The sequence below is a fragment of the Pyrus communis genome, chromosome 6, assembly GCF_041283825.1.
Source record: "Pyrus communis isolate YQ-2024b chromosome 6, ASM4128382v1, whole genome shotgun sequence".
NCBI lineage: Eukaryota > Viridiplantae > Streptophyta > Magnoliopsida > Rosales > Rosaceae > Pyrus > Pyrus communis.
In genome coordinates this window covers 1,822,944-1,843,661 of record NC_142570.1, presented here as the reverse complement: position 1 = coordinate 1,843,661, position 20,718 = coordinate 1,822,944, and the positions used below count along the sequence as shown (strand labels likewise).

General features: G+C 36.9%; 3 protein-coding genes across 5 annotated transcripts; 2 read left to right on the top strand and 1 right to left on the bottom strand.

Annotated features, from left to right (window-relative positions):
- Positions 1-5,124: 5,124 nt before the first annotated feature.
- On the top strand, positions 5,125-9,411 carry LOC137710503 (uncharacterized). The gene is made up of 5 exons (XM_088695344.1): positions 5,125-5,586; positions 5,966-7,711; positions 7,814-8,006; positions 8,669-9,038; positions 9,151-9,411. Exons 2-4 carry the CDS (start codon positions 6,099-6,101, stop codon positions 8,888-8,890), a joined length of 2,028 nt encoding a protein of 675 aa, XP_088551470.1. The 5' UTR covers positions 5,125-5,586; positions 5,966-6,098; the 3' UTR covers positions 8,891-9,038; positions 9,151-9,411.
- A 3,698-nt stretch (positions 9,412-13,109) lies between these two features.
- Positions 13,110-15,040, top strand: LOC137710708 (transcription factor MYBS1). Its single transcript, XM_068449811.2, has 2 exons — positions 13,110-13,807; positions 14,206-15,040. The coding sequence occupies exons 1-2, from the start codon at positions 13,377-13,379 to the stop codon at positions 14,693-14,695; spliced, it is 921 nt and encodes a 306-aa protein (XP_068305912.2). The 5' UTR covers positions 13,110-13,376; the 3' UTR covers positions 14,696-15,040.
- Positions 14,969-20,387, bottom strand: HDA15 (histone deacetylase 15). 3 transcript variants are annotated; one of them, XM_068449809.2, is made up of 18 exons: positions 20,238-20,387; positions 19,364-19,622; positions 19,064-19,234; positions 18,844-18,952; positions 18,160-18,230; positions 17,748-17,823; positions 17,532-17,596; positions 17,196-17,251; positions 16,978-17,101; positions 16,742-16,867; positions 16,587-16,637; positions 16,415-16,483; positions 16,203-16,311; positions 15,934-16,013; positions 15,756-15,838; positions 15,612-15,657; positions 15,348-15,519; positions 14,969-15,255 (listed from the first exon to the last, which is right to left on the bottom strand). In XM_068449809.2, the coding sequence occupies exons 2-18, from the start codon at positions 19,556-19,558 to the stop codon at positions 15,137-15,139; spliced, it is 1,722 nt and encodes a 573-aa protein (XP_068305910.2). In that variant the 5' UTR covers positions 19,559-19,622; positions 20,238-20,387; the 3' UTR covers positions 14,969-15,136. The 3 variants fall into 3 exon arrangements, with proteins under 3 accessions (XP_068305910.2, XP_068305911.2, XP_088551469.1); XM_068449810.2 differs by having other exon boundaries at positions 19,364-19,635; positions 20,238-20,369; XM_088695343.1 differs by having other exon boundaries at positions 19,364-19,901; positions 20,238-20,350.
- Positions 20,388-20,718: the final 331 nt, after the last annotated feature.

Genomic DNA, 20,718 nt, shown 5'->3' with positions numbered 1-20,718 from the left:
TGTTAAAATATCTCTAATATTTAAAATTTAAAAATATAAAATATCAAATATAAAAAATAAAAAATAAAACCAAAAACAAAAACCTCCCACTTCCCCCACGTTCTCTCTCTTTCTCTCTCCCTCTCTCCTTCTCATTTTCTAAAAAACATTGTTCATACACACAAAGTGTGTAGGCAAATACTAGTATAATTTAAAATAATTCATAATAGTGAACTAATTAAACTAGCTAAATGTTACGAATAAAATAAATCTTTACTTGGCCACTTAGGCGCTAGGCATTGGCCGCTGCTCCGGTCAATGCCGGGGTGTTTGAAAATCAAGAAATAGCGCCTAGGTGACGTTGTCTCTTAGGCGTCTGCCTAGTCCGCCTATCTAGACCCGCCTAAGCACTTGCCTATGTTGTGACTCTCACTTAGATAAAAAAATCAATAAGTTTTATTTTGCATTTTATTTTTGTGAATAAATTGTAAAAGACTTGTTAGAGACTTGGATATGAACACTTATTATATGCTAATTCTCCATATTTTCAATATGTTATAATACTTTAATCTATAATATCATTTTATTTTACAATTTATGTATCTTAATACAATTATGTATTTTTTTTAAGTGTAATTAAATAAGTTCTTATTTACATGATAATACATTTACTTAAATCCGTCTAATACGCCTATGCGCCCACCTAGCCGCTAAATGCTAGTTCCCAGCTCACCACCCAACTAACACCTAGTGTTTTTTAGAAACTTATGTGTTTGTAATATTTACTTTCATAATTTAGTCTTAGATCAAATTATACCAGAGATGGATCACAGATTTCTAACCTTAGATTTAAGCGTGATTGAATGTTGTATTGGTATATATCTTGTACCGTTGACGATGAGAATTATTAGAAAATCATTCATCAAATTCTCTATTATTCAAACTCTAACCAATTTTCTATTCAATCTTCCCTACTTTGGCTTCTTAATGTATCAGAGCACCATCTGGCTGCGCTGATTTCCCTTTTTTTTTTTTTCTTTTTTTTTTTTTTTCAAACTACGATGTCAAATCAAACACCATCAGAGACAAAATCCAATTCAAAAAAATTTTCTCCATGGCTAGAAAGATGATGTTAGAGGGACCAAATTTTCAAATCAAATTTGTAAACCAACTGATGTGTCATCAATAGAAAATAGAAGGCAGATTCTCTGCCCTCCCACTTCCTATGCCCTTCCGTGCCCTCCTGTTTGTGTAGTCACGGTTAAACTACGTCAACATTTTATATTATTATTCTTTTTTGTCTTATTATCTCTATAAAAAACAATATAAAATGTTGATGTGGTTTAACCGTAACCACACAAAACAGGAGAGCACGGGAAATGGGAGGACAGATAATCTGCCTCCTAGAAAATAAGCACGTTAATTAATATTTAAATAATAATTTAATCATCAACTTACACATCATTTATTTTATAGTTTAGAAATGCAATATTCTAATCCTGCCTACAAAGCGCAAAATCCAACTCTCAAACACCATGTCAGATTAACCATCACTGGAAAAGACAAATTCATCCCAAGATTTTTCCACGGCAGCCAACATGGCAGCAAATATCTTTTGTGGGCCGATGTTCCACGGCAGCAAATGTACCATAATCTTGAATCACATCATCATCAAGACCAGTAAATGTTGATCACCAGCAGCATTTGCTGCCAACAGTACAAGATCCGAGCAAATGTCTCTATCACAAGCTGCCAACACATCAGAAATTGTACTACATCATCATCAGCAGCAGCAGCAGCAGCAATGCTGCCAACACATGCATGCATTATATTGTAATTAGAATAAGTTTCCTCTATATATTTCTCGTCTTGTTTTCTTCCTCGTAATATATTTCACACGATGGTGTACTGTAGTGGAGGCGATTAAAGCTAGTGCATGCATGTACATATGCAATGGAAGGAATCTATATCTTTAATTGTCGAAATAATGCTTGTATTAAACTAACTAAACCACATGCTAAACAGCCAATTATTGAATCGTAGAGGTGTTAGCTGCATCTTGAAATCCTAGCTAATTGCCATGGCTCCGCTGTAGGTTCGAATATTCAACCAGCCATCTTCGTTGAAAAAGTGTCCAATCATGACATTATCACTTTCGGCTTTTTTTTTTCCTTCATCAACCAGAGAAGAAAAGTTTATTTATAATGAAAATGCTAAGTCAATAAAATCACTATCATGCATTTCAATTTTTTCACTAATAATATCATAATTTAGAATATCGTCAGAACGAAAAGTTCTCCCTCGTCACAAAGCCAAGAGTATAGGTTTTTACTATTTTTTGAGAGCATGTTTTGTATTTTGGTAAAACAAATAATAGTTGAGCCCTACCGGCACAATGACCACTATAACGCTTTTCCTAATTTTGAATAATGTCACTACTGATTTAACAAGAGTGGGATAAAAAATAGAGTGTATTTTGTACATAAGTACACGTATTTCATCCAAATTACAATTCTAAACATGATTATTCAAACCATAAATTTACCCACCCCAAACCGGTCGGAGACCAGAAAACCCTAAATTTTTTGGGTTTGAAATTTTCTTCGAATGGACACCTGATTCATTGTTTTCAGCGATAAGGCATTCTGGTTTGTGAAGATATTTTTATTGGGTTTGTGTTTATGGTTTGTGGTTTCTGAAGGAGAAGTCAAGAGATCTGTACTGGAAGCAAATGGAAAAGTGTATTGAAACCTTTGAGAGACAGAGCTCGAGAGATCTGAGAGAGAACACTCGTCCACCATCACCAGTGACCAACAAGTGTAAACCAGGTAGAATGAACAGTGGTTTATTATAAAATGAGTCGGTAAATATTAAATTTGGATTTCTTATAGTTGGTGCGCACTTTATTTGGATTTCTTATAGTTGGTGAACACTTTATTTCGATTCAACTTTAAATTTTTTTTTTTTATCCGCACTTTAACAACTAAGATTCCGTAACGAACAAATATTTTCGCGGGAGCATAATATATTTTTTGGTTAAATACATTACGAGATATTTTCCCATACAAGCTTTTAATAAGAATAAATAAAATTTCCTACCATTCATATTAAAACACATGATGTACCATTTGTGTTTCCGTCACAATTAAAATTTTTTCTTATGGATGCAATATTTTGGAAATAGATGGAGCCTTTTAAGAAACTGTCGGCTAAATCGACGAGGGTTTTGGTTGGAGTTGGGTCAATCGTTTACTTTCGCAGATATTTTCTTAAGCCCAAATCAACTAAATCCAGAAGATGCACGGATCAATTTCAGCCCATATTCAGGAAGGCCACTCGTGGTTCTGAAATTTTCTCACTGTGCCTGAATTTTAAATATATATATATATATATTTTGTGTTAAACGATAAATTTGTTAGATTAGATATTAGATTAGGAGCCGACAGGGTTCGAATCCATGTTGTTGGACAAGGGCAACACTACTCCTTACCATTGTAGTAGAGGGCTACTTGCTTCTTTTATTTTGTTTATTTGAATACCTTGACAAAAAATCAAGCCATAGAAAGGAAACATTTGTTACGTATTTTTCTCTTTAAGCACACTTGTGTTTAATTTTGCTCAAATTTTATTTATTTATTGAATTTATTGACAAAAAATAGATATAATTGTGCATAGATAAAAAGACTTGAAAAAAATAATACTTCAACAATAACATATCAATGCTTAGTATTGTTAACGCAGAGTCATCTTGAAGATAACCTACTAAGGGATGAGAAGATCATAATATTGGACTCGTAAGCCAACCCCAAAAAATCCAGATGACAGAGCACCACCACGAGAACAAAAGACAACCGCGCACAACCTTGGATTGTCCACCAACAAAAGAGACAAGCGCAACACTTAAAGTACTTTTTGATGGCTTGAGCTAGTTGGCAGACCTGACAACTTTCTAGCACGAAGCTCCAAAATAGGTTTGTACATACGTCAACTCATAGCGAGCATTGTCTATCAAGAGATAAAGAAGTCTATGAACAGATGTAAAGGCTGCCAGGCCTAACGCAGTGAAATATGAGCAAATATCACTTCCTCTCCACGTTTGAGTGGATAATGGAGGAATAACTTATATGTTACGTATTTGGCCCATTAAATGATAGTGCAGTGAGATATTTAAAGGCTCATGACTTTTGGGCTCACTGAGACCTATATAAAGAGACCGAAGACCACTTATAAGCAGTTGGACCTCGAAAATTGAATTTACACTACTTTGTTTAGACAAATATATATATCATACTCTTGTAGTAAGCGTAGCTTGTTTCTTAAGGTGAATCATTTAAATTTCATTGTTAATTATCTAGTTTTATAATCCTAAACCTACCCACAGTTGACCATATTGGCCTTGGTTGATCTTCATGTCAAACAACAAAAAGAAGTAAATTTGTGAATCCGAGCAACATCTAAGAGAATTGATTCATACGCATCAATTTAATACACATGTGACCAAAAACTTTAAGGGTTGCTATGTATTCCATATTTAGTCTCGTATGAACTTTTTTTGTAACAGTTAAATCTCAGTACTCAAATTTGACCCCTTGTTTTTTTCAGGGTATTAAATAATTCGTTGCATTGTAGAAAAATTGCATAACTCATCCTAATCACAGTTCTTTTTCTTCAGCAACATCCTAACGATTTAATAAAAAGGAAAATAAAATAAAATAAAAAAGAGGTAATATAATTAGAACAATATTTGCCTACTTAAAGAAGGAATATGAGTTTCTACTCAAAATTATTCGTTCTGAATTTATAAAACTATGTTTTTATAATCAGAACGGTTCATATTATAAATCAATCTATAAAGATCTTCTATGTAAAAATGCAATTACAACTAAGGTCGTTTAGTCATTGAATTGTATAAAAATAAATGAATGAAATTGGTAAATGTATTACAAACTATCAATGTATTTGTTAGAATAGATTAACTAAATGATCTTAGTTTTAATTTATTTTTTACAGAAAAGATCTTTACAGTGTGATTTATAATATAAACGTATCTGATCATAAACACAAAGCTCTCTGATTTAAACACGAAAAGTTTTGAATAGAAACTCTTACTCATCTTTAAGTAGCCGAACATTGTTCATAATTAATATAATTATAGAAGGTAGGTAATGAGGGTAACTGCACCACCGCGGGGACCAAAAATTGGTACAGTGAATACAATTATTTACCAGATTTAGATATACAACAGGATGTGGAACACGTCTGAGGAGGAAGAGGAGCAAGAGTGTTTCAATAGGTGGCGTCAATTACTTTCCCTATATAGTCACGATTGCGGCCTGACCTCATCGACAGAGACCCTAAAATTCACAATCTCTGTAAAATTCCCCAATTATATCATAAATTAAGATACTCCGCCTCCTCAGCACCCAGAAAGAAGCTCCGTTCCCGGACAGTCTGCATAACCCTTCGTAGAATCTTTACAGTTCTTTCTTGTTCGAGTTTTTGGGTTTATGAGGGAGCTCCTCCGTTTGTTTTGGCCAATTGGGTGTCTTCGTTTTGCGGATCTAGATTGGTTTCTGCGAGAATTCGTTTCTGGGTTTTCTGAATCAGGTAAAGTTCGAGCAACCCTTTTGCGTAGATCCTTTTCTGAATTCGAATTTGTGATTCTAGTGTTGCATTTCCAATTTTTTTCTGGTTGGGACTTTGTTTGGTTCTGAGAAAATGAAAGGAAAGAACGAAATAGAATCTTGGGTTGTTTTTGTTATGTGGTAATTTCACCTGAAGTAAGCAAGAAGTTAACTTTAGATTCATGCATTGTTAAAGAACTGTAGTCCCAATCGATGAAGAAAAAAGAATGTAACTTGTTTTGTTTGTTAAAATTTGCTCAAGCATTCTTAAGGAAAAACTGCAATCACCCAACAAAAGTTTCCCTCTTTGAGTTACATTGTTATCTAGAAATTAATGAACTCTTTTGGGATTTATTGGCTAGGTTGTGAGGAAGAAAACCCACAAAAGTTCAACTGGGAAAGTTTGGCATTAATGGTTTTGTAGTTGAAATGGTTGCAGAAGACGATGGGGAGTGGCATTTTTATCAGTAAAATCGGGCTTTGATTTTGTTGGAAATGAGTCGTTCTCCTTCATTTTCAGTGAAGTCCGAAAATAGTCCGAAGCTTGATCCAGAATCTTTACAGCAATGGGTCGTTGCCTTTTGTGTTATTAGGTTTGATCTTGAACAGGGTCAGCTAATTGAAGAGTGCTATCCACCTGGTTGTCTTACACAAGATGAGGAGCTTGAAATCGCCTTTAGTTCGTTCCCGGATTCTGTTTCCCAGCATCAGAACCGCTCAAGCATTCATGATTGTATATTTTTTTTCCGGGTTCAAAGGCGGGAAAATTCTCAAATTGCTAAGGTGTCCTCCACTGAGATGACTAAAAGTGATAAGAAGTTAGATCCAAAGTCTCCCGATGTAAAAGTTCTTAAGAGGTCAAAAAGTAACAACAATTCTAATGCTTCGAGATACATGTATGGGTATGTTTTTAATAGACAGAGACATGATGAAAGGCTAAAACGAGGCGGGGAGCAGAAGTCTGTCGTAATCTTGTCGCACAGTCCGTACTCTAGTGTGTTTAGACCGTTGTTACAAATCATGGGTCCTCTATTTTTTGACATTGGAAGGAAAGCTCTTGAGCATATTGCTGCTTATGTTTCAATGTGGCCTGCTCCTGTACCTGGTAAGCTGATGGAGCTTCCTATTGGGAATGCTGTGCTGAAAGTGAACTTGCCACCTGCACATAGCTTGGCGTCAGAAAACGGAATGTTGCTTGAAGAGTCTGCCTCCTCGATGGCTCCTTTTCTTCCTAATAACCAGTCAGTCCCACAAGGCCTTTTTCATGACTCGGATCTATTTGGCATCTTCAGGGGTCTCTTATTACAGCTCTGGGTTATGTGGGAGTTGTTACTTATTGGTGAGCCCATGCTTATCATAGCTCCAACTCCTCCGCAATGCAGTGAGGCTGTTGCTGGTCTTGTCAGTTTGGTTGCACCTTTACTTTGCAGTGTGGATTTTAGACCTTATTTCACTATCCATGACCCTAAATTTGCCCACCTCAACTCCCTCCGTGAAGGAGACACCTTTCCACCTATGATCTTGGGTGTAACCAACCTGTTTTTTCTTAAATCTCTTCGTAATATGCCCCATGTTGTTTCAGTTGGAAACCCTGCTCCTAATACAAACCGGCTTGCCCTTGCTTCCAGATCATCTACTGGAAGACTTACAGGTAGAGCTGAAGGATTTGGCTTTCAACAGCTTTCCTTGAACAAATTCTCTCCTTCAAATTTGTTGAATGCTGTGAAGTTGAGGAGAGAGGGTCCTCTTTGTCTCATGACGGAACATAAGGAAGCCATTTGGAGCACTTACTCTGCTACAACTAAGCCGGACACTTCAATCCTAAATAGGCTTATAGATGCTGGGATGTCACCAAGGGTTGAGGAATCAATGTCAGTCGTTAACAATGAAATATTGCGGCGACATTTCTTGGAGCTCACCACTAACTTTTTGGCGCCTTTTGGCCCATATTTTAGGACTAGAACACCTTCAGAAGGATCTTCTCCATTTGTAGACCCTCCCCCTCTTATTCCGTTTAATGCTGATGAGTTCCTGGGAAGTTTATCAGAAAGAGGACCTGGGAAGTTTCTATCGAAGCGAATGAGATCTAACTGGCTGGACTTGTACCGGTAATAAATATCAAATTTCATATGTATCATTTACTACCACTCCTCACCAGCCGTTCTACTTGGTATTCTTTACACATGGTAATCCTGTCTGTGTCTGTTTAGGCGATTTTTACAGGGACCAAACTTTGCACCATGGTTTCAAAGAAGGCGTGCTGTTGCTGAACAAGAACAAGATAGACTGTGGAGGCACGCCAGAATGAAGACTGATATGCAGCAGTTGATGTCTAAGATGTCTGAATTGGAAATTATTGATTCCTTTAACTGTATTGAGAGGCATCTTCTTGAAGAAACACTGGTAATGTCCCACTCCCGCTAAGTATGCTATCTTCTATCAATGCTCCCCTCCCCAAATAAAATTAAACAAAAATGAAAAAGAAAAAACAGTTTTAGGTAAAAGCATGCTATATCTACCAACTATTTTATGATGGTCCATCTGAAACCACTTTTAAGATAATTTTCAGATTTATAGTAACTTATTAAGACGACTCTAATATCTTTATGAGAGAAGTCAAAAGGTGCAATTGTTCAAGCGTTGCAAGATGTTTGGTTTACAAGGCTACTAGGTGTAGTTACCTTGTCTCTCGGTATCTCTTGTAGGAAATCTGGTAGATCTCCTGTTGCAGTTTCAATGTTGTTTTGAGTTAACAGTAGATTATCTCTCGTTGATTTATGCGTAAGTTTGTTCTAATCTCAAAGTAAAAACGATGAGGAGATCACCAACTAACCCTATTCTTAATTAGTATGTATTGTGATATTGGACCATCTGGCCCAAGAGTCCTGTTGTGCAGGTAAGCTTTAAATTGCTACCTAAATAGAATAAGATAATGATATGCTCAGAAGTATCTAAAGCAGAAGATGATGTTGAACATAATCTCGCGGAAGTACTATTTTTCATGTATTTATAACAAATGAAGAAATTTTTTTATATTCATTTTTTTGGAAATTTTCAATTCTCAGGCGCAGCAATCAGGAAGGGCTGGCGCAGACTCAACTGCAACCTGCCAAAAACTAAAGGGAGATCTGCTGGCAATTTTCAATGTACTTCCCAAGGACATGCAGCAACTTCTACTTTTAAACCCACAAAAGGCGGCTCTTCTAAAAGGAGCTCCTGAACATACAAAACTTCCCGGGCGCCCGCTTGCACAAGTTGGGTTTGTATCATCAACATCACCAAGATAGTGTTCCAAACTGGCTGGGGATCAGTTGCCTCTGATATCAACTATCATCGTGTGCCGCCAAAGGACAGCACTTGTGATTAAATTTGTAGCATCCTTCTGTTTCTGGGCTGAGATAACTTCCCTAACTTCAAGATCCATTTTTCTATTAGGTAATTGATCGGTACTCGGTGCTTATTTCCTTCCTAGTGATATCTAAAGTTGTTCATTTCATTTCATTTTTTTTTTTTTTTTTTTGGTAACTTTCCTCCTTTATAAACACAGATGTGCCCAGCATCAAAGTACTGTCAAATGAGTCGTCCTTTTCACAGTAAACTTGAGGTGATTGATAATCTTTTCGATCGTTTTTGAAACACTGGCGTTGATTAGAAGGTAAAGATCCATGTAACATCTGTATTCTCAACAGTGTGCAAGCTAGTACTTTTGTCAAAACGACTTGGGGCACAACCTCCCACTTGTAGTTTGCCTCAATTCAATATCGTTTTCAGCCCTCCCTATCAGAAAGTGAAAGATGAGTTTTTGGTTTGTTTTGGTGTGCAAGTGTTGTTTATTTTTGCTTTACCAATGAGTGTTTTTTGTTTCCGGCCATAGTAATCAGTACAGCTGCTGAAGTTACGGCAAACACGCTCACATGAGATGGGCCGGGGAGGGGGCCTATCTCATGTAAGTGTTTGCTGTATATGGGTAGCCTAATGGAAGAATGTGAATACATTGTTATTGTGGCGTCTTAATTCTTCAACCACTAATACCAAGCCATATTGAGCGAGTCTTTGTAGCGTTGTAGTAGTTTGGAGGCTACAGTGCCGATAAACTACTTGTCCCTTGGGCATCTAAGGACATACAAATAGAAGTATCCGTGGCAATTTCTTGCATTACCTGTTAATTCGACACAAAATAACATGTTTCGAGTCAACCTGTTAACGATTCAGGTCGTTATTGGATCATCCGTTAGGAACTCGTTAACAAGTTGGGTCGTTATTTGGTTACCCGTTAAGAGCCTAATAAGATATTGTTTATCATATTTAGAGATTAGACATGATAATTTTGTGTATAACCTGTTAACCCGACACGATCAGTTAATAAATCGGATCATTATGGGTCATTCATTAAAAACTTATTAAAATAACAAATTTAACACGACATGATCTATTAAAATTAGGATGTATTAAAATTATTTTAATAGGTATGACATGAAAATGACACGACAACACAATCCGTTGGCCAAGTCCAGCATATGCCAACATGGAATAACACTGGCACCAACTTCGTAAGAGCTTTCTAAGATGGGCCAAAAGACGGCAATTTGTTGACCCTTCGATTGCAGAATATTTGTGGGGCCTTTGAAGTTCAACTTGGCCCTTTGATTGCTGAAAGTATGCAGTTCTTTTTACCGCAGTAATTGTTTTTGTTACCTGAGCATGGCCAAGTGACCAACAAAGCAACAACTGAGCAGTGTGTATTTTTATGGGGTTAAAGATTCTTCGTGAAAGGGAAAGGAACAGAAGTCTTGGTAGTAAAATTTGGACCACAAATCAATCGTAAACCGTTAATTGATATGTCAATTTGGTGAGCAAAAAATTGACGGTTGAACGTGACACCGTTGATAATTGTCTACCCTTAAAATCTGATAAAGATTTCTTAGATTATATTCCTTTGGAGTGAGTCTCAATTCTCAAATATTGATGGGTCATCATTTTCTCCACTACATAAATTTTTGTTGACTCTCAATATCTTCAGGTCTTTGATGAGATAAACTTGTGTTAGGGATACCGGATTAATTGATTCGTTTGAAAGTGTTTTTAAAATAACTGAAAACGATTTTGGTTAAAAAAAAAATTTGGGTTTCAAAAGCATTTTAAGTGCTTTCTATAAAAAGCACCGGTTATGTGCTTCTTGTAAGAAGCACTTCAAGTGATTTTTCATGATTCATTTGCATTTTTACAAATGACTGGTTTTAAAAGCACTTTTTTTTTAAAGTGATTTCAGTTATTTTAAAATCACTTCCAAACGAGATAGTCACTTCAAAGTGAATTTTCCTAAGATGTATCAATTCAGTTAAATTTTGGACCTATTCCCAATATATGGATTGTGCTGAAGGTTCAAGATTCAAAAATGAATTTTTATCAGTTTGTTAGAAGAAGAAAAAAAGTACATAACTCGTAAGAATTTATTCAAAATGCCTATATTTCTGAAATGTTTGAATAAATGTTTGACATCTATGTGAAAATGTTTAACTTTCTCACGGAAAGTCTCACAAAAACATAATTTTCTATGTATTTTGATCATATACAATCTCACGTTGATCCAACATGATGTGAGAAGTTTTCTAATCACACAGGTCTGCAAATTGATTTCGCAGATTAAGCGAATACAGCTTGTTATCTATCATTAGTGGGTTGGGATTTTATGCATTTGTTTCAAGCCACAAACCGCGTTAATCACTAGAAAATGATTAAGATGGTTGACATGATGTTTAGGACAAGTTTTCAATTCTCACCGATATTCAAAGGTCTAATCTCATGTAGATTCATAACATAATTCTAAATCTTAACAAACATTCAAACTCGTTTTATTGTTTTCTTCTAAAATTTTACCCAAAAAAAAAAAAAAAAAATTACCACGAGTTACTACGAGATTCTTATTTTTGTTTTGTTTTTCATCAAGAAGTTCATGACACCTATACGTTAACATGGAAAGGGATCCTCTGAATCCCTTCCATGTAATCATACTCATCAAACAATCCGGATCTTTAAAATTTGATCTATCGGCTAAAGTTATTATAATTTTTACAGTGGTCCTCTGTTTGTAGCCGTTTGATCAAATTTAAAGGGTTCAGATTGTTTGATAAGGAGGATTAGGTGGAAGAGATCTGGAGAGGGTCTCTTTCCGTCGAACATAATTAACATGCCTCATTTCTCTCATTCCCAAACCCTCCCATTATATATAATATATAAGGGCTAAGCGTGAAAGAAATAGTATCATGGATCCGTCTTCTATATATGGGTTAAGCATAAAAAAGGTGTCACGGATCTGCCTCATATGTATATATATGTAGTGGTACTATCCATACACATATATGTATTTTTTACACATTTTTCTCAATTTTAATCGTCAAATTGAATGAATAAAAGAAAATTAATAGACAAATTTAACAAGAATATGTGCAAAGTAAAATAGATGTGTAAAGCCTGTGTATACAATGAGAGTGTTTGAAACGAGAGAAAGAAGGAATGTTAGGTTCGATGAAAGTAAAATTGGCAATAATGCATGTTGATCTAATTGATATGATATCTCTTTTCCCGAGTTGGAGATATATGGGGGCCATTTTAGCAACTTGAAATGGAGAATTGGCCACGTCTCAGAGATAGAAAAACGGATCTGACATCTCTCTCTCTCTCTCTCTCTCTCTCTCTCTCTCTCTCTCTCTCTCTTTGTGCAAAACATAAAAATAGTTACCAATTCACCCGAGAATCTGATTTCTCAACACTTCGTAGTTTTAATTGAGACGTGCAGTTGTACTGTCAAAGAGTTAGTGTTTTTAAAGAAGAAAAATTTACATGCACTTGCATATTAGTTTTATGCATGTAATAGTTTTCTTAAATATATACTTTGTTAAGCGTCTCTCGCATCTAGTTGTATGCAATAGTTAACGAGTACATGCAGGACTTTTCTTTGATAAAAAATGGTAATGCTAAGTAGGTCAAAATTTTGATTTAAATTTGAAAGTCAAATGATGTGTTACTAATATACAATAAGCATGTTAAACAACATTTAAGTAATAATCCAATCATTAACAACCACATCATCATATAATTTACAAAATTTGTTTTAAAAATTAGATCTTCCTAACATTATCACATAAAATAATATCTAAGTTTTGAACAGTAACTAGGCCGCTGGTATTGGTTTCTTTAACTTTAACAGGATTATTCAGATCATGTTGCTATATGTACTCGATTATAGTTGAGAACTGAGGTTGCATGTGATGTTAGTAGTTTGAGAATTTCTATGGGCCTCCAAAAGTTCCTCAGTTTCACCCCCTTCATGATTGCTATTGTCTCTCTCTCTCTCAGTCTCTCTCTGTCTCTCTCCGGCAGTAAGTGATTCAGAAAACAGTGAGAGAGGAGAGGAGAGAGAGAGAGAGAGAGAGGGAGAGAGAGAGGGAGATTTTTTGCGCAAGCTTCTCCTAGATGACAAAGAACCCATCCCTTCAATTCTAAAGTGGTCCTCCTTTCTCGACTGATAACTTGACAACCTCTCTCCTTATCCTACACACACCTTCTCTCTTCTGTTCCCTACCCCTCTAATCCTACGCACCCTCTCTCTCTCTCTCTCTCTCTCTCTCTCTAAAACCCCCCACTAACCAGAAAGAAAAGTGAATCCAACTCCTCACCATTTTCACCATTTTCCCATTCTCTAGCTACACCAAGAGCTAGCTTCTTCAACAAACCCTAGTTCTCAAAACCCTAATTCTCCAAACGTAAAAAGCCATGTCGAGTTCTAGCGTTTGGAACAAAGAAGAAGACAAAGAGTTCGAGAACGCAATTGCCATGCATTGGATCGATGAAAACTCGAAAGAAATGTGGGAAAAGATTGCTGAGTTGGTTCCAAGCAAGAGCATGGGAGAGTTGAAGCAGCACTACCAAATGCTAGTCGACGATGTGGGTGCAATTGAGGCGGGGCGCGTGTCCCCGCCTAACTACGCAGTTGATGAAGCTGCTAATACACTATCGTCTAGTAAGGACAGTGGTCATCGTGCTTCTTCTTCCGGTGCTTCGGCTTCGGAAAAGAGATTAAACTGCGGTCACGGAGGTGGGTTTTCAGGTTTAGGTCATGACTCCGCTGGCCATGGCGGTAAGGGAGGGTCGAGGGCGGACCAAGAGAGGAAGAAAGGGATTCCGTGGACTGAAGAAGAGCATAGGTACACTCTTCCTATTGCTTTTGCTCGTATCTAAATCTCTATTTTCAAATATCGTCACAGTGACATTCCAGATACGTTTAATTTTCTTATTTGAAAAGAAGGCAGCCTTCTTTATTAATTTAGAAAGCTTTGCCTGTAAGTTTGGAATTAGGTCAAGTCAGATTCAGGAACGAAAAACCATGTGGGTTGCAGCGATGAATCTCTTTCCACCATTTGATTTTTGGAAACTGTAGAACTGACAAAATTGATGAAATCAATGTGAGGGGATAGGAAAAGTGTAGGCTATTTGACATTATATAAATAACAAAGTAATGTGGAGAAAACTTGTTATCGTATGTCTACTGGCATTTAGTTATGTTTCCGATTAAAAATTTGTAACCGGTTTTATTTTTCATCAGATTATTTCTACTTGGTCTTGACAAGTTTGGGAAGGGCGATTGGAGAAGCATTTCAAGAAACTTTGTCATTTCCAGAACCCCAACCCAAGTAGCAAGCCACGCACAAAAATACTTCATCCGTTTGAACTCCATGAACAGAGACAGGAGGAGATCAAGCATCCATGACATTACAAGCGTCAACAACGGAGACGTCTCGTCTCACCAGCAGCCGCCAATTACCGGCCAACAGACCAACACGTACGCACCTAGTGCAGGCACCGCGATAAGAGTAGGAGGACCACAGACGGCCAAGCACCGGCCTCAGCCACACATGGCAGGTTTAGGAATGTATGGAGCACCGATGGGGCACCCGGTTTCTGCTCCTCCGGGACATATGGCATCGGCGGTGGGCACTCCAGTTATGCTTCCTCCGGGCCACCATCCCCACGCCCATCCTCCATACGTCGTCCCAGTTGCTTACCCAATGGCACATCCAACAATGCACCAATAACAAAACCATAATTTTCTTCTTTTTCATTAGGGTTTTCAGGTCTCAGGTGGATTTGAAGGGGAAGAATAATACATAGTAGAGCACAAGGTAGAGCAAGTGAGCAGAATAATCACAGATATATATATCCACATTTCTGTAGCACTAATTTCTATTCGAATCATGTTTTTTTTTCTGTAAAAACATTCCGAATCTGCATTCCTCGTTGTAAATATAGATTTGTTATCGGGGGGGTCTTGCCGGAATAGATTTATCAGATAGAGAGAAGGAGAGATCTGTACCCGAATTGAAATTCATAAGTTCTGATAATGTATGATTAAAACATCATTGCTTGTTGAAAAAACAAAAGGAAGCGATATCAACATATCATTCCCGAGCTACCTGTTCACAAAAATGCATCAAACTACACGAGGAAGCATATGTGGACACGATCAGCAGAGTCGATCACCAACCCTTTTGTGTTACATGGAGATGCCCGTTTAAAAGATGATACAATAGAGCTTTCCTTCCCCATTTCCAAAACAATGGTGCCACAGCCCGCCGGCTCTTCTTAATTTGCTTTTCTGCAGGGATAGAAAGGAATGTGAATTCTTTTACCCCCCCTGCTAAATTAACTCCACACAGTGGAAGGAAAGAGAGAGAGAGAGTTCCTCACTTTTGTTTTGAACAGAGTACATTTTCAATTGTGACTGCAGTTTCATAAGGCTGGATCCGAGAGCAGGCCAGTATTTCTTCTGAATTTCAAGGACCTCCAGAACGGTTTGTAGGCCAGATCTGGAAGGTAAAGGGGTGTCCAATTCACATCCTGGACTTTCACCCAGCAATACCTATCTCACAGAGAGATAAATCAGAAACATATTTCACATATCCAGATAGAAATGTATTTCGGTCTTTGCGTGGAGTTGTGCGAAATGGTTACCTTAATTACTGCAGTAGCAGAAGACGATATTGAACGGAGATTGTAACTGTAAAAAGCAACATTATCCAATTAAGTTAGAATCATATCTGTAGCAAGGTGTGATCCACTATGAGAAAACCAAAAACAAAAGAACGAGTCACAAACCCGCCCTCAAGAATAACAAGCATCTTTCCTCCAGACAAGTCAGACAACATGTGTGTCATCTTTTCATAGCCGGCAGGAGTAACCTACAACAACAAAAAATCATTAAAACGTAAAACACACTAAGAGAATACAAGTCCAGCAATGTGCTTGTCTGCAATGAAATGACTTAAGTCCTTACATCACAGCATCCCAGTGGATCACCCCTTGCTGCATCAAATCCTGCTGATATGATGGTGAAATCGGGAGCAAACTCAGAAGCTGTAAAAAGATAATTCGGTTTAGAAATCATTAATGGATATAATTCGGTTTAGAAATCAAATTCAAAACATCGCAGTTGTGTATACTTAAAGAGCAACCCGCACAATATATTTGTCCCAAAAAGGACAGAATAGTTCAATAATAAAGTTTACTGTTATTGCACAAGTTCCTTGGTTAGGAAATAACAACCTATAGGAAGCACAACATGCTGAAATGCATATATGTAATCGTTGTCGCCAACTCCAGCACGACTCCATGGAACATTCACACAGTATCCTTCAGCCCCCATGGTTCCAACCTGAAGTAGTCATCACTTATATTCATTAGTTACAGTCGAAAACATAATAAAATAATACAAAACTGAAAAGGAAAACAAAAACCAAGTGCAATCAATTTAGCACCTCGTCAGCAGCTCCAGTACCAGGATAAAACTGCCCTCCTTCATGTCTATGTAAGGATATATACAAGACCTAGAGAATGGGATCAACTTATCAGCACTAAAATCTAAATAACCGCACAACGCAAACAGATGGGACCTATTCCAGTAACAGTTTTAAGTACTACATTGCTCACCGATTTGTTCTGATCAAATATTTCTTGTGTGCCATTCCCATGATGAACATCCTGCAGGTTTCATTGAATACTATTTCAGGTTTGAATATTCATCTATATATAAGAAGCTAATGAAACACTGTAATGAGATAACTTCATTAGGGTATTGACCTTACCCAATCAACAATTAGCACTTTCTTAGCCCCGGAAACCTGAGCTGCTAATGCAGCAACTGCTGCATTATTGTGGAGGCAAAACCCCATTGCCTGTATTACACCAGCATGATGACCAGGAGGCCTAACCTGAGTCATTCAGTAATGGTGCGTAACTTTAATAAGAATGAGATTTTCAAAGAGTTCTCATTACATCGATAATTCTGAAACAGACGAAATAAGAGTAAAAGGTTATATACAAGGGCAAAACCATTTTTGGCATGTCCAGAAACAATTGCTTTAGCAAGATCAGCACATAAGCCTGCTGCAAGTCTAGCAGCATGTGCTGAATGTTCATTGGCATACGTGTCAGGAGTGAAATAACTGCCAACCATAAATAATTTATCAATTAAAAGACAACATCGATAAATCATACTATTACAAATGCAGACAGAGAGAAATGCGCAAATAAACATACCTTGAATACATATGGCCTGTATGGTCAACTGTTTCAATATGCTCCATAGAATGGACCTTTATTTCACAAAAATAGAGACAACAAACAAAAATCAGAGGCCAAGGAAGACAATAAAAATTATAACGGCCATTTTTTTCTTTTTAAAAGACAAACTAGCCACACAAAATCTGTTCGTCGTTAGCATCTTGACAGTGCAGAAAAAGGTTTGTTATGAAATGAACCACAAACCCCTTAAACTCCCAAAATCAGAACTCAACTTACAAAGATCCAATTTCCTTAGTCGTGCACATGCACAAAATAGTTACAGGTCAGATTGTTTGATGAATGGTTACTTACCATCTGAAGTTCTTCGCGTGTAATTTCTCTAGCAGGAATTGGATGGCACCTTCCTGGAAATATTCCTGCATAGGATGAATTTTCGCATTTGCATATCAGTCTAAAATAAAATAATGCCAACAGCGATTACTAGACAAAGTACTAACAGCACACCAGAGTAAAAGACCTCAATAGTAACAATTGACATGCAAAAAGAACTTCAGTGAAGGTAAATACCGGCTGTAGCAAGGCTAGCAGAAATGGCTCGAATACGATCTGGTCTTTCTGGGTGAGGATGTGACTTCAATTGAACCTGCTCTAGCATAACAACCACCAGAAAAGAAAAAATAAAAGTATTACAAAAACAGAAGTGAGCAGTTTCCAACTTACCACATTAATGTCACAAAACATATGTATAATAAATGACTTAGAAAATTTATAGTACATCAAATTTACTGCAGTTTGGGTTTTAAGACAAGAATTGACATGAAAGTTCTCGGAAAACTGCTTTGTAGATCTCCACTTAAGTTCTATGTAATGAAGAAAGAACACATATTTGCATCTAAACACAACATACAGACAAAAATAGAACAATAAATGAGAAAACTAAAAGAGTATGAGGAAGACATGTACTACAGCAACACCATACTTCTGAATGTAGCAACATTCTCTCATCGAATCCTACAACTGTGGAACTATTTGACGATGAATCTTGTGAGCCTGCATTTACCAGAAAATACAAGTAAAAAACAAAACAACACTATTAACGACATATTGATACAAATTTGGCAGTCTACCAAAACTCAACATCAGTCTATTTGAAAGGAAATGCACCACGTTTCCAAGAGTGACATACAACACACGGCAACCAAAGCAAGGAAGAACTGGAGTGGCAACATCAGTATCCAATTGGAGAAAAAATAAAACTACTGGCTGCTAATATAGCTTGATATTAGCTCTTTTATATTAAGATATTGCAAACATACTATGCCACCGCATTTGAATATGCAATGCACCGAGTCACGACAGACACAAACTTAGATTGATACTGAAACACATGAAGGGCCATAGAACATATCATACTAAACGACCCACCTGCAAACAAATATACTTGTAGGTCAAAATGAGGAAAATTTGCTACTATATCTGGAAACGATATTCAAACTTAAGAGGCAAAATAATCAGGATTCATCCCAAACAATAACATTAGCCACCCAAATAAGATAGGCTACAAGGCAATGAAAAATCTCATACAGTTTATTCTCGTGAGAATTTTTCAAACACTGCCACACCAACAATTTCAAATAAACTCAATATCCAATCATGTACTTACCTTTGTGTCTTTCTCTAGTGTCAGACACAGTCTCAGTGAGGCCAGAATCAAAGGCAGATGCAAAACACCCCTGCTTCAAGATACCAGATTCTCTATGTTCCTGACATACCTGCACAGTAATGATAGCACCATCTTAAACAACTACGCCTCCTTACAATACAAAAAGATGATATATAAAAGGCAGAATAGTACTAACGAACTTAAGGAGGGCTGAACATACTTCGCAATGGTCAACATCACCAAGGTTGAGCATTGTACAATTGGTACAGAACCACTTCATTACTTCTAAAGGCTGTTGGAAGGGATCCCAATCACTATCATCATCCTCGTCGTCGAGGTCTTGGTTGTACATGTCTTCTAATGTCATTTCCTTTTGCTGTGCCGCCTTTTTCTACAAAACAATAAACTTGAATCTCTATTCTCTAAAAACAATATTACATGCAATATAACGCACGGAAACTGGTTCAAGAAACTACATTCTTAAATGTGAGTCATAAATCGAAGTGCCAGAGCCACTTACATTTAAAACATCAGCTGGTGCATCTTTTCCGGACACTCCTACATCTCCTTCCCCACAATTTTCCTCACGGCACGGTCTAGATTTGGTTCCGTGAGAACCCGAATTTCCACATCTCCCATGAGAACCCTGACATAGAGCTTGATTGTTTGGTTTGTCAAGACTTTTCTCAGCCTCCCCATTTGTTAAAGGACCCATTGAAAGTGATTCTGAGCTAAGTTGTTTTCACAGCTTACATGGGCACTTTCAACCACAATCAATCCTTCAAAAATTCCCTAAAAAGTTAAAAAATTTCATCTATTTTTCCATTTAACTAGATTAAATTTCACATCTTGCATAATTTACTGTATCAAATTTGAAAATTTTCTTTAATTGTATTATAAAAAGGAAAACCAAGTGAGCCTAAGGGTTCAGTTAGTAGCAGAGATACTTCAAGATTTGAACTTTCTCAGCCTCCCCATTTGTTAAGGGACCCATTGAAAGTGATTCTGAGCTAAGTTGTTTTCACAGCTTACATGGGCACTTTCAACCGCAATCAATCCTTCAAAAATTCCCAAAAAAGTTAAAAAATTTCATCTATTTTTCCATTTAACTAAATTAAATTTCACATCTTGCATAATTTACTGTATCAAATTTGAAAAATTTCTTTAATTGTATTATAAAAAGGAAAACCAAGTGAGCCTAAAGGTTCAGTTAGTAACAGAGATACTTCAAGATTTGAACTTTCTATGCTATACAGTAAATTTTGAGTGTGGGTGCGCGAAAAACCCTAGATTGTACTGAACCCATATATATAATACATACATGGCATATATGTAAAGGTCTGTGAAATATACGAACAGAAGGAGGAGGAAGGAGGAGATGGTGGTAATGTTACCTTGGGTAGGACAAAGCGTGGGAATCTTACTGTATCAGCAAATTCCAAGGGAAAGCAAAAACTCAGGCCCAGAAGGTAGCGCCCTATGAACTATGTAATTGACTGGTTTTTTTTGCAATTATACCCTTATAGTTTGTTGTTTTCAATTATATTTCTCAGAAAAAGTTTTGTTTTTCATTATATGCCCTAGTCCATCGTCTGTGGTCGGGTGGGCGTTTGAGTGAGTCTACCGACCAATCTAACCAATATTAGTTGAGTTGGGTTGAGTTGAGTTCTAAATATTAGAAACTTATTTTTGGATAAATAGGACCACTCATTTTATAGGTGAGTTAGGGGGTCAAGAAGACTCACATATATATTTCAGCCTACCTCTGGTCATCATTGTGTTATTCATCCACACCAAAAATCAAACCTAAAAACGTACCGTGTGAAATAGAAGTCTGAATTCGTCTCCAACCACTGAGCCACCTACTTGTGGTTA

What these genes read in the sequence shown, in the direction of transcription:
- LOC137710503 (XM_088695344.1), top strand. Translation starts at nt 6,099, where the DNA reads ATGAGTCGTTCTCCTTCATTTTCAGTGAAGTCCGAAAATAGTCCGAAG. An exon ending in AACTGGCTGGACTTGTACCG is followed by an intron (nt 7,712 to 7,813) that starts GTAATAAATATC and finishes GTGTCTGTTTAG; the next exon opens with GCGATTTTTACAGGGACCAA. An exon ending in ATCTTCTTGAAGAAACACTG is followed by an intron (nt 8,007 to 8,668) that starts GTAATGTCCCAC and finishes TTCAATTCTCAG; the next exon opens with GCGCAGCAATCAGGAAGGGC.
- LOC137710708 (XM_068449811.2), top strand. Translation starts at nt 13,377, where the DNA reads ATGTCGAGTTCTAGCGTTTGGAACAAAGAAGAAGACAAAGAGTTCGAG. An exon ending in TGGACTGAAGAAGAGCATAG is followed by an intron (nt 13,808 to 14,205) that starts GTACACTCTTCC and finishes ATTTTTCATCAG; the next exon opens with ATTATTTCTACTTGGTCTTG.
- HDA15 (XM_068449809.2), bottom strand. Translation starts at nt 19,558, where the DNA reads ATGGGTCCTTTAACAAATGGGGAGGCTGAGAAAAGTCTTGACAAACCA. An exon ending in TGCTAGCCTTGCTACAGCCG is followed by an intron (nt 17,597 to 17,747) that starts GTATTTACCTTC and finishes CATCCTATGCAG; the next exon opens with GAATATTTCCAGGAAGGTGC. An exon ending in CTTGTTATTCTTGAGGGCGG is followed by an intron (nt 15,658 to 15,755) that starts GTTTGTGACTCG and finishes TGCTTTTTACAG; the next exon opens with TTACAATCTCCGTTCAATAT.